The sequence below is a fragment of the Sorex fumeus genome, unplaced genomic scaffold (genome assembly GCF_029834395.1).
Source record: "Sorex fumeus unplaced genomic scaffold, SorFum_2.1 ptg000039l, whole genome shotgun sequence".
Taxonomy (NCBI): domain Eukaryota; kingdom Metazoa; phylum Chordata; class Mammalia; order Eulipotyphla; family Soricidae; genus Sorex; species Sorex fumeus.
The window spans coordinates 15,424,236-15,437,888 of NW_026606096.1; the positions used below are offsets into that span (position 1 = coordinate 15,424,236).

The 13,653-nt window shown below is 45.9% G+C and overlaps 1 protein-coding gene across 1 annotated transcript; it reads right to left on the minus strand.

The window, feature by feature from the left end:
- Positions 1-331: 331 nt before the first annotated feature.
- On the minus strand, positions 332-3,105 carry LOC130028161 (exosome component 10-like). The gene is given in 2 exon segments (XM_056118870.1): positions 332-3,063; positions 3,066-3,105. Coding segments are annotated over 2 exon segments (2,763 nt in total). The 5' UTR covers positions 3,097-3,105.
- Positions 3,106-13,653: the final 10,548 nt, after the last annotated feature.

Sequence of the window (13,653 nt, forward strand, 5' to 3'; positions counted from 1 at the left end):
AGTATTCCTGGAACCAAAATACAAGAACTGTCCCTGCTGTACCAACTCTCTGATCCTAAAACAATTTTTTTTAAGATTTTTTGGAGTGAAGCAATAGTACAGCAACTAAGGGATTTGCCTTATCCCCACAACCAGCCCCAGTTTGATCCACAGCACCCCGCATGGTCCCTCAAGAGTGCCCGGTGTAATTCCTGAGTACAGACCCAGGCATAAATGCTGAGAACAGCTGGATATAACCCAAAAACAAACAAGAAAAACAAATGCAAAAAGATTCTTTACTACCACCTAATCAAATACGTGACCACACATGGGGTAACAAGCTCCAGTTTAGTTATTCTTTTCCCCAGTAACAATTATTTCTAACAGTGTTAAAATTGGGATGGTGTACAAAACCATCCCAAGGCCGTTGCCTCCCGGTCCCGGGAAGACCCCGGAAGTCTGGCGGACGCGGTCCCCTGGGCCAGTTGCATCTAAACCCTCTGTCCAACTCCCCGGGCACGAAGGACATGCTTTTGTTTCCCGTGGTCTGTTTGAGTTCTTTGGCTGCGAAGAATTTCTTGCCAGCTACGATCTGCTTACCTGGGTCAAACTGGGAGGCCGGTTGGGACTTGCTGTTTCCAGCAAACGCCTGGACATTTAGCTTGCGGTAGTCAAAGGAAGTAGAAGCTTTCTCCCGCGCCTCCCTGGGGTCCTTGGGCTTCTCAGCCAGTTTGGACCATTTCTTCTCTTGTTTCTGTTCAGGGGCTCTGGGGTCACTTGTTCGCTCTCTCTTCTTGGCAGCGTTTTCCAGGGCGATCTGCTGGCTGAGCGATAGAACCGGCTGGGCGGGGGTCTGCGACCCTTCCTTGGCCTCGTCTTCGGCTGCTGTTTCCTGGGCTGCCCTCTTCCTGGCGGTGTCCTTAGAGTCCTTCTGTCCCTGCACCTGACTGGCCAGCTCACAGCGCTCGCTGATTTCATTGATGCTGGAGGAAGGGTCGGCCTTGGCTGCCTGGGAAATGTGGGCGTTGTGTTGGAGCGCCTGCAAAAGCATCCCGAATGGGTTCTCCAAGGACTGCACCACTGGCTGGACTTTCTTCTGGGCTTTGTTCTTTTGCTCTGCACTTGCCTCGTTAAACAAGGTGTCCGCGGCCGTGGCAACGAAGTGGCTGGTGGCCACCAGAGTCTTCTCTTCGTTCTGGGCTGGGAAGAGGCCGGCCTGCGTCTGGCCCGGGACGGACCCATTGGTGGGTATGGCAGGGCAGTCACCCGACCAAGAGTGGGAGTGTTCTTGAGGTCCAACGGGAACACTTTCCAGCCTCTCGGGATGGGGCAGCAGTGCTCTCCTCCTCACTCCGGTGGCAACTTCCGACTGGCACAGAGGGGTTCCTCGCGCCTTCTGGATGAGAAGATGCAGCTCATGAAGTTGTTGCCATACCAGAGGCGGGACGGGGGTGCAGCAAGCAATGATGCCCTGGGGTTCCTCGGGCAGCTCTTCTGAGATCTTCAGCATCATGCGGTTGGGCAAGACATAGCAACAACTCTCATCCTCCCTCCTTGCCAGGTGATCCCTCCAGGCGAACAGCAGCCGGAAGGCTGTCAGCTGCTGCGTGTTAAGAGGCGTCTTTAACTTCTCATACAGTTTCAGGTAGGACTCATCCGTGAAGAGGGGTTTGGCGAACTTCCGGAGGCAGATGTCCCTACTGCGCTGCCACACCACCCGGGCCTTCGTGGGCTGCTCGCCGGCAGCAGCCCACAGCTCCAGCCTCATGCAGTCGTAGATGTAGAGCAGGTAGTGGGTGTCCTCGCGGGCATAGTGGAGCATTTCCTCCGGCAAAGGGCGCATCCTCCAGTCGGCCAGCTGATACTGCTTGTTCGCCTGCACGTTGCAGTAGCGTTTCAGCAAGTGGTCCAGGGAGTGCCGGCCCAGCCGAAGAAGGCGCGCTGCCTGCTGCGTGTCGAACATGTTCACCACGTACAGCCCGAAGTCCTTCTGCAGCCATTCTATGTCTGAGTTAGCGCCGTGGAAGACCTTCACGATGGCAGGGTCTGTGAAGCTCTCGTTGAGGAGGTACATGTCGCTGCGCAGCTCCAGCGTGTCGATGATGAAGTCTTCGGTGCGCGTGGAAATCTGCATCAGGCAGGTCAGGCCCAGGAAGCTGCGGTAAAAGTGATGCTCCAAGTCCACCGCAAATTCCCAACAGGCCAGGAGCGTCGTGTTGAGTTGCACGAGTTGGTCGAGCGAGGTCACCAAGTGGCAGGCAGTGTCCTCCAGGGGCTTGTAGGCTTGGGGCTGCGGTTTCTGAAGCGCCCACTCTGGGGGCGTAAAGTGATCCAGTTCGTACTGATAGGGGTGTGCGAACAAGTCCTGCTCTACCTGCTGGGTCCGCTGCTGGTGGAGGAAGTGGACCAGGGCCGGTGGCACATCCTGGTCCTCTGATTGGTTCTTGGTGTGCTCCCGACTCTCCTTAGACAGCGCCCGAGGGAGAGGTTTCAGGGCGTTGGGCTTGATGAAGATCTTCGGAACAAATGGGGTGTTGGAATTGTCGATCTTCTCTCGGAATTTAAGCTGCGGTCGGATGATGTTCTTCACGTGAAGCAGCCGGAAGGGTTCCGATTTTGTTTTTTTGCCAGATTCTTCTGCCTTCCGGTTCCAGCTGGACACGATCATTTGGCGGGCTTGTGATCCTATGGGGAGGACGGGCTGCTGATGCTTCTTCATGCCTGAAGCTTCATCCAGTAAAATGTCCACTCCATCCAGAATAGCATCATTGGCGTCAACCAATAAATCAAAATTGCCTTCCAAATCCGTCACTTTCCTGCAATCCTTGATGTTGCTCTGACACACGTAGTACTGCATCATTCTGCTCATGCCCTCAAGTATTCTGTCTCCTTGAGTCTCACAGAATGCTTGGAAGCCAGGAAAACTTTGGTAAAAATCATATTCTGGGCCAGACTGTGGCAGGCACCCAGATGCCTTAATGACTGCCTCCACTGACCTTAGAGCAAACTTCATGAAGCTGTCGATGTCCGGGAATCCAGGCAGCACCATCTCCTCCTCAGGCTGAGGAACGCTCGCAGCTGATGAGCCCTTGGGGCCTGGGAACTCGGAGGTGCCATTTTTCCAGCCAGGATAGTCTCTTCTCCAAGATAGAATCCCAAGTTAGAAGCCAAGATTTAGAGCACTTGAATTTAAGGCTGCTTATATAGGAGAGGTCAATTTGTGTTTGTTTTTCTTTCAGGGCCACACCCTACTGTTCCTCAGGATCTGCCAGTGGTAATCAGAGAAACAAAGGGTAGGGTATGGCCCAACACACCCACCCTACAGCAGCTGCTGTACCAATTGTGTGGTCCCAATCTGGATGTGGCCCTCTGCCACACATTTGGCCTCCTGATCATCAACAGGAGTGATCCCAGAGCATAGAACCAGGAGCATGCCCTGAGAACCTCTGGGTGTGATCCAAAGCAAAAAAAAAAAAAAAATCAAACATGGGCAGAGTGATAGTATAGTGGGTTTTCTGGTACGAGGCTGACTTGGTTTACCTGGTATAATATCTGGCACCACAGATAGTCCCCCGATCACAGCAAGGAATGGCTTCTGAACACAAAGGCAGGAGAAGGTACTGAGCACTGCTAGTGTAGTCCAAAATCAAAACAAGAAACAGAAACCTAAACAAACAAAAAATAATTGTAAAATGTGAAAGCACTCTAACAGCCCTGATATATATATATATAGATAGATAGATAGATAGATAGATATATTCAAGAAAAGAGTATTTGTCATATCTTTTATGATATGGATACCCAGGAATGACTCAGGGATGATGCAGGGTAGTAGGGATAGAATCCAGATTGGCACCATGCAAGGCAAGTACCCTACCCACTCTACTATCGCTTTGGTCCCATCTTTGATTTTCTTTTACATTTCAGTTGCATAAATTCTTCATATACCTTGGGTATTAAACTGTGGTATATATGCAAATATTTTTCCCAGCCAGTACAAAAGCAATAGTAAGAAAGCCTTTTTGCTTTCTTACTATTCTCTTTTGTTGTGGGCTGGAGCAATAGCACAGTAGGTAGGGCATTAGGCTTGAACGCGGCCGACCCGGGTTCAATTCCTCCACCCCTCTCGGAGAGCACGGCAAGCTACTGAGAGTATATTTTGGTGGGACCTTCCCATACCCATAATAGATTGTCAAATGCCTGAAGTGCAAATGGCATCCAGCTTGCTTATTTTTTTCACCGGGAAAATGATTAAAAAGCATTTAAGGAAAGAATGAAGCAAAGAAATAGAGCCTGGGGTAGAGAACTTACACCCCAAAGGACCCACCACAGACTGCTCATCTGTCAAGCTGAAGCCATCACTCAGATTTTTGTGAACATTAATAATAGCATAAACTGACCCTGGACATAGCCAACATGCGAGACTGGGGGAAGGGGCATCTCAAAGGTCCACATGGGGGCTACTTCGTGTGCCACACTCTTCCCTCTTACCTATCACCACAACCCCCCCTCGCCCCGCCTCCCCGCCCCGCCCCGCCTCCCCGTCCCGCCTCCCCGCCCCGCCTCCTCGCCCCGCCTCCCAGCCTCATCTAGACTAATCTTTTCAAGCCCATGTGTACCAAAATCTCCAGATTGTCTTGTTTTGGGGACACATCCTGCTGTGCCTAGGGCTTACTCCTGACCATATAATCAGAAATGGGAGGCCATAAAGGGGCTCAGGTGATGGAACCAAGGTTGACTGTGTGCTCTGCTCACTGATAGTACTCAGCTCACTGTACTATTACTCCAGCCATGGGTTCACATTGGCTCTCCTTTCATCCTTAACACACCTACCCTCAGATCTGTCCAACTCAAAATCATGTTCCAGTTTACACCTCTACCATCTCTTCAAGAGACCTCACTAAGCCTGAGTTTCATTTCAATAACAACTCCCCACATTCTGGGTCAGATCAAAATCTTGCTTAATTAAGGTACCCAGCTTCCTGACCTAATGCTCCCAAGAACCACCCCAGACACGAGAGACCCAGGGGGATCAACGTGAAGCTAGCTCAGCACACCCAAGAACACTCACCACAGCGTACCTGCAACAAGGTTCGGTGCAGTCCCTGTCCGGCAAGAAGCAGCAGGAACCTCAGATTCAGGTCCAGAGGTGGATCTGAAGTCAAAATCCCAGGAGACTAAATATGCGAGAGCTATAAGCCCATAACAAAGTCTGGACCACGATTGGCTGTATCTCCGGAAAAGGGTGAGTCAGTGACCCACCTTAGAGCTATAAGCCCATGACACAGTCTGGACCACGATTGGCTGTAACTCCGGAAAAGGGTGAGTCAGTGACCCCCCTTAGAGCTATAAGCCCATGACACAGTCTGGACCACGATTGGCTCTAACTCCGGAAAAGGGTGAGTCAATGACCCACCCTACCAGCCAGTGAGGGAGGGAAGAGTTCCTGGCTCACCTAGAGGCATTTTCCCCTCTGCTATCATTTAATTGTTAATTGCATTCAATCTCTTGAGGTACAGTTCTTAGGTTTCTTCCTATTTTTCAGTCTCATGAGCAATTTGGGATTAAAAGGAAGGTTGAAGGTTGGGTTGGATCTTTCTCTTCCTTCCTTCCTTCCTTCCTTCCTTCCTTCCTTCCTTCCTTCCTTCATCCTCTGTCTGTCTCTCTCTTTTTTTTCCGTTCTTTTTGGGGTTTGTTTTTCTTTGAATCCCCTGAAGGTGAACTTTTCAAAATTACATTGCCACACCCTCATTTCATACACTGAAGGATTACATTTTGGAATGAAAGAGGTACATTTCCAGGAAGGATCTCTTCACATCTTAATAGATAGAACTGTCACACCCAGTAAATTCTGCCCCGCTCTGACTCTCTGAAATCTTCTGAGAAACTGTCACAGTAAAATTTTACTTAGTTGAATAAACCAGAGGTTAAAACATCTTTAAGACTCAAGAAATCAGCACAGGTCGAACTTAAAAGTTATTGGTTTGGTTTGCATCTCAACGGCGGGGGGGGGGGGGGGTCTGAATGTATAAAACATGAAAAACTCTTTGTTGAGACCGATCAGTAGGCAATAATCTTGCTGCCCCAAGGACTTGCAACCTTGAGGATATCGGTTTAGACTTGTTCTGTTTTGTTTGGGGGTCACACCCCTCTGTGCTTTTTTACCCTCCACTTGCTAGGATAGAACCAAATAGTATCCCACATGAAAGCATCTCTGCAGCCCTTTGAGCCACCTCCAGACACAGGAGTTTTTAATAGAGATAAAAGCCAATGAACAAGATATGATAACCTTTGTGGCTGGAGCAGTACCATAAAGGTTAGGGCGTTTGACTTGCACGGGGCCGACTCAGATTGTATTCCCAGCATCCCATATGGTCCCCTGAGCACCACCATGGGTAATTCCTGAGTGCAAGCCAGGAGTAGCCCCTGTGCATCTCTGGGTGTGACCCAAAAAGAGAAAAAAAGATATGATAACCTTGAATTTTGCATGGATGACAGGTTACATCAGGAAATAGACATTTATTGCCATTAAGAGATCCAGGGTGAGCGGTTGAACACGAGTGTAAGTGAGCGTACACTCAAATATTAAAGACATGACTTCTAAAGTAAAATATGGGCCACATAACAGATTAGTGAAATATCTGACATTTTTCTCAAAATTCAGTCTGGAAATCCCAAGATACCCTAAATCATTCGGGCAACAACAATCAGCCATAAAGTAGTGGTCCAACCTAGGACTACTAGGAAGAGAATCTATAAAACTGAGTCACCAACCTTCCCTTTGTGCTCTCTCTGATGGCCCTCCCATTCAAGCATCCTTCCTGTCTCTACTCTCAACTGTTACTTGTTGGCAACTTTTCTTTCTTGTATTCAATTTTTGGTGGGCCTGGAAAATCCAGGATTACTGGACATCTCATTCACACCAAACTTTATGGGCAACAATGTTCTCAAAATAGCTCTTTTGCCTGAAAGGTTACAACAAGAGATTTTTATTTATTTATTTATTTGGGAATTTGGACCACACCAACTGGTGCTCAAAAGAGTGTCACTTCTAGCTTTGTGCTCAGTGTTTGAGGAAGCATGGGGTGCCTGTGGTTGAACCTTGACCTCCTGCATGCAAAGCATGTGCTCAATGATTTGAGCTGTCTTTTCAGATCCTCAAAAGAAAATTGTATTGAACAGATGCATGCTGAAAGCAGACTATAGCCTGAACACAATGGCTGCTCAATACCTCTATTGCAAACTACAACACCCTTGAGGAAAGTGAGCAAAAGGGAATGCCCTACCACAGAGGCAGGGTGGAGTTGGGGGGAGGTGGGAGGGCTACTTGGATCATTGGTGGTGGAGAATGGGCACTGGTGGAAGGATGGGTACTCGATCATTGTATAACTGAAACCCAAGAAGGAAAGTTTGTAAGTCTACAGCTGTAGTTCATGGTGTTTCACTAATTAAAAAAAAAGAAAGAAAGAAAAGTGTGTGTAGGGTTGAGAAGGGTCAGTGAAAAAATAGTGTATCAGATAAAATTTCTTGTTTCGAACACTGTCAGCAGAGGTTCAATCTCTATTTACACATAGGGTCCCTCAACACTGCCAGGTAATTACTGAGCACAGCTGGGTGTGGTCCAAAAACCAAAAAGAAAAGGGAAGATGGAGCACAGTTTTAGAAAGGGTGGGTTGCAGGCTGTGTGCCTGGGGTGATCAGTTAATCCTTTAAAGTGATGATTTCCCAAGGGAATTTCTTTTTTAACTTTTTAAATCACTTAATCACTTAACTTCCCGTTAGTCGTCGATTTGCTCGAGCGGGCGCCAGTAACGTCTCCATTTGTCCCTGTCGAGTGCTAGTGTAGCCCAACTTTTGGGCTTGTTGTGTTGCCTTAGGCCCTTTTTTACCACTTTTCTGTATATCTTTAAGTCCCACTCCTGAGATCTGTCTGTATCAATTCTTTTTCCCTCTGACTGACTTCAATCAGCATGAGATCCTCTAATTCTATTCATGTTGTTGCAAATTGCACGATTTTGTTCATTCTTTTAGCTATGTAGTATTCCATTGTGTAAAATACCACAATTTCTTGATCCAGTCATCTGTAGTTGAACATTTGTGTTGTTTACATATCTTGGCTATTGCATAAGTGAGGTAATGAACATAGGTGGGCATATATCCTTTCAGAGCAATGTTTCTGTGTGTGGGGGATAGATGCCAAAAAGTGCCATTGCTGGTCGTTCTATTCTTATTTATTGGATTGACCTCCATTTTTTTCCATAAAGGCTAAACCAGGTGACATTCCCACCAGCAGTGAATGAAGGGTATTTTCTGACCACAACCCCACCGACATTGGCTTCTGTCAGACTTCCAGTGTAATGGCAAAACAGATTTCTGATTATGTTTTACACCCTCTTTTCCTTTAGAAAAAGAAAACAGGTCTTCTTAACATCTGAAACACTACCTAAAGTGATTCTGTTTTCTAACATTGAACTTACTTCTTAAATTAAGCTTGTGTAGTAGTGGTTTCCAGGTTCATTAGATGTCAGAAAGAATTACGTTGCTTTTGTTTTTTAATACTAGATAATGTGAAAATTGTTTTGGAAATCTTAAAATGCATTTTCCTATAGAAGGTTCTTAATAGTCTGCACACAATAGTCCCTCAGCATCAAGTTCCCTTTATTTTAAAGACAAAGCAATTTATTATATCTTGTTTTCAAAAAACTGCCTTGCGATGTCGGGCTGCATCCTCCAAGTCAGTCCAACGTGTATGGTGCCCTCAGTTTTCATCTTCTAGAAGGAAGCCTTTCCACGACACAGCAAACTGCAGACTCGAGATGACATTTCCTTTTGCTGTTCTGGACCTCCTTTTACTAATAGTACGACCTAAAAAAAATGCAAACACTAACAAAACCTGAACACAGCAGCACAGAACAGCACATGATTATTCAGAGCACAACAAAGTTCTGAAGTCAAGGCTAAGTGACTTTCCTTGCTTCTGTAGTTCTAGAAGAAAAACCTCTGTATCCTCCCTGTCATGATATTGTCTGTCATTTATCCCACAGCCTGGAAGAAGTCAGACTTTTTATTATTTTCTGACTCATTTGCATGTTTATATTTTTTGTGTTTCATTGTTTGGACGGCCTACCTTATGGTGCTCAGGTCCTGACTCTCTGCTCAGAGGTCATTCCTGGCAGGGCTCAGGAGATCGTAGAGAGTGCTGGGAATTGAACCCAGGTCAACTGAGTAAAAGGCAAGCACCTACCTTTTGGACTATTTCTCTGGCCTGACTTTGTTTTATCTTTATTACAGTTCAGGTACATTGTTTACAATAGTATTAACATTTATTATACAAAGTCACTGTATCCCACCACCAACAAAATGCCCAAGGCAACTGTCTCTATGTAATTTTTTCTCTTCTCTCTCCTTCAACCATTTAGTAGTCTGAGTTTTGCAATCCAAAGCCAAGCCTTATTTGTTCTTTGATGCTGTATCAAGCTTTGTTTTTTCCTTCCTGTATGCCACAGCTGAGTGATGCCATCTGGGATTTGCTCTTCTCTCTCTGATTTATTTTGCTTAAGTATCAGTGAGGGGCTACTGCAGGCTCTGTGCTCGGGGTCACTTCTGCTGGTTTAGGGAACTATGCAGCTCCAGAAATTAAACCCAGGACTCCCACAGGCAACCTCAGTCTATTGGTTGGCCTCTCTAGCCCTCTGTCTGAAATCTTCATAACCATTGACTCCGTGACTGAGCAAATTCAGATTCTGCGATTGGAACATAGACAACACTTAATCACTTAATCACTTAACTTCCCGTTAGTCGTCGATTTGCTCGAGCGGGCGCCAGTAACGTCTCCATTTGTCCCTGTCGCGTGCTAGTGTAGCCCAATGGCATCTGTTCGCTCCGGGAACATGAAGGGCCTCAAACCGATCGTTCATGATCTTGACAAAGAAGTCTGACCATCTGGTAGGTGGGCGGCCACGCGGTCTTTTGACATCCCGTGGAATCCAATCAGTAACAGCTCTAGTCCAACGGTCGTCTTTAAATCTCATTACGTGACCAGCCCATCTGATTTTCGACACCTTGGCAAATGAGACAGCGTCCCTGATCCTTGATCGTCGACGAATGTCAGAACTCCGGATTTGTTCTCTCATTTGAGTGAAACGTGATATTCCAAGCATAGCTCTTTCTATTCTTCTTTGGGAGACCTGAATAGCGTTCTCATCTTGTTTGCGTAGGGCCCAGGTCTCTGAGGCATATGTTAATGCAGGAAGAACAGTGGAATCAAAGAGATGTGCCCGGAGCCGGAGGTTCTTCGTCCTGTTAGCTATTTCTTCGACGTTCTTGAAGGCGTTCCAAGCCGCTCTCTTCCTCCTGCGCAGCTCGGGTGCCAGGTCATTTGTCATGTTGACCTCTCGACCTAGGTACACATAGCTGTTGCATTCGGAGATGGTCGTTCCATTGAGAGCGAATGGGGCGTCAGGAACAAGGCTGTTTCTCATAAACATTGACAACACTGGTGCACTATTATTCCATCTACCACAGGATAGAAAGGTACTTTTCTTTCTTTCCCCTCGAGATATTTCTAAGAAAGTTTTCAGTAAGAAGTATAGCTTTTCTCCCCGCCCCCCTGCAATTGTACAGAGAGGGAGAAAAGAGGGGAGGTAGATTTAAGTGAGGGAAGACAGACCCGTGTTTTCATGTGAGGAGTCAGAAGCTCACTGCAAAATTTTCAGGTAGGGGTTGCCGCGTCCGGCGCTGTGGAGCCAAGCCAGGGGAGGGCCGTCAGGGTGAAATCAGCACTCGAGTCACACAGGGTTCCGTCATTCAGGAGATGGCATGAATGCGCGTGTGCGTTTATTCAGAGCACAGGTACAGACTTAAGTATGTTTCCACAACCCACCCAAAAGAAAGGAAAGGGGATGGGACGTGGGAAAGTGGATGGGACGATGAATAGAGCCATGCACCGTTGGTCAGTCACAGTGGGCAGAACCATGCACCGTTGGTCAGCCACCGGGTGACCCTTTCGACCTAATGCTACCGGTCGGAGCGGCCTGCTTTATTACAGTTTTGACATATCCATAGAGACTGTGCTGTTCCTCGTACATCATTTACAAATCATTTACGAGGGTGCATTTTCCCCAAACTGAAACGTCCTGTACTGGGAAGCTGCCCAGCTTTGTCCCCCAAACTGAAACCTCCTGTACTGGGAAGTTGCCCAGCTTTGAGCAGGACAAAGGGGGAATGAAAAATCAAGCATTCTTTTACTTGGTCAGTAGGCAACAGGGGTGATCTTACTTTGTTTGTTTGTTTTTCTTTTTTTTTTGCGCTGGGACGGGGCACACCTGGTTGTGCTCATGGCTTACTCCTGGCTCCATGCTCAGGGATCATTCCTGGTGGTATAGTGCAGAGGATACAACCAAGGATGGCCACATGCAGGACAAATGCCTTAACCCCTCATCTGTCTCTCAGACTATAAGCAGTGTTTTGGTTGGAAAGGGACAGTGAGAAGGAAAGGAAATGCTGGAGGCAGAGAGAAGTCTTCTGATAGATACCAGGAAGCTAGCATAGCACCTGGGTTGGAAAGATCCGGGTTAGATGTAGAGAACCATCTAGGCCCTCCCCTGCCCTAGAGAAGGGCCTGGAACAGTACTAAATGCTGGGGATTTCTGAACAAGAGTGAATGACTGACAGGAAGGAAAGCAAGTAGTGGTTTTGATTCCCTGTACCAGGAGGTAAGACAGGGGAAAGGGTTTTTCCCTGACTCTTCAAGTATCAATTTAACAGGAAGATCTAATATATACCTATTTTGTGGACAGTACAAATGGAAATACCTCAGAAGTAGAGTAGACAGAAAAATCTTGCTTACTCTTTTGATCTCTAAAAAAAAAAGGTGCTGGGGATTAAACATGCAAAGCATATGCTTTCCCATTGAGTCACAGTGCCCAATCCCCTTAAGAATTGGCTTATTCTAATAAAATAGGAGACTAACACCCAAGCAAGGCCAAGATTATTACCAGTATGTTTGCTCCATGGCTTGGAGGCCAGCCACACATGCTAGGGGGAGAGGGAGCTCAGATAGAGAAGGGAGCATCAAATAAAGGGTGTTGAGAGGATCCTCCCAGGATGGGAGATGCATGCTGAAAGTAGACTATAGACCCGACATGATTGCCACTCAATGCCTCTTTTGCAAACCACAGCACCCAGAAGGAGAGAGAGAACAAAAGGGAATACCCTGCCACAGAGGTAGGGTGGGATGGGGGGGATAGGGGTTGGGAGGGATACTGGGACCCGTGGTGGTGGAAAATAGGCACTGGTGTAGGAATGGCTATTAGACCATTGTATAATTGAAATCCAAGCACAAGAATTTGTAAGTCTACAACTGTACCACATGGTGTTTCACTAATAAAATTTAAAAAAAATAAAAAAAAGAAAATGTCATGAGATAACTTAATAAAATGATCCCAATGAAATAATTGAAGTAGGACGTTATCACCTATGGACAAAATGCATGTGTATGAAGTATTTGAAGACTTCATTTCACCTAGCCTAATTTCTAACCTCTATATATTAAAGCTACTATAAAACCAGAATAAGAAATATAAATTCTCATATGCAATACCAAATTATTTTTTTAACTAGTGTATAGGGAAAATATCCCTCAGAAGTAGGCCAATTATTTTCTTTCTCTCTGGATTTTTAATTAAATAATATTAGGAAACCAAAAGTTACATTATGGTTACATTATTAAAGAATGTAAATTTACTCAAAATTTTAAAATTAGCAATTACAATTCATTTTGAAATATTCACACCAATTTAACACTTATTGGGGTTTTTACTTTTAATGTTTGTGAATTTTACAGTGTTTTAAGATCTCTATTACCTATATGGTGAAAAATAAAAACTATTTGAAGTTTAAAAAAAAAGAATTGGCTTATTCTGGGACTGGAGAGGAAAATGCAATAATGGGCTAAAGCACAAGCTTTGCATGCAAGTATGCTGCTCCTCCCCCCCCCCCCCCAAAAAAAAACCCGAAACAAATAATCATCTTAATTCAGAAACCTAATCCAAGTTGTCAGCATTAAGTGGTTAAATTGGGTTTTATCTGCTCCTAAATTAGAAATTGGAGGGGTGGGGGGTTGGGTTACGGTAGACCTTCGTGCTTGGCTTGCATGAAGTTTGGTTTGGTGCTTGGCTTGCATGGGTTTGATCCCTGACAACCTATATGGTTTTCCAATCCTGCCATGTGTATTGATCCCAGAGCGCAGAGCCTGGAATAAGCCCTGAGCATAGCCAGCTGTGATTCAAAAGCAGCAACAAAATTTCTGGTTTAAGGTAAAGTTAAAATATACACAAAAGTAGAATGATCCTCATGTAAATGGTTACAAATGTCTCAATCCCAAACACAGTCTTCCCTCTCTTCTCATGTCAGGCACATTTCTGAATTTCTCAGTATATAACTCTAAAGCATAAAAAGAGCACCGGTTCCACAAAGATAGGTTAAGTATGTAATAAATCCCTAAATAGCTAGTGTCCACAGTTCAAATTCTCACTTTTCCTTTCAGCTGATTTTCTTGAATGATAGAGAGAATGACAAATCTGTGACTGTCCACAAATTAGGATTTATAAAGTCTAGCATAGAATTTCGGGCCGGATCGATAGCACAGCAGGTAGGGGGTTTGCCTTGCACGCA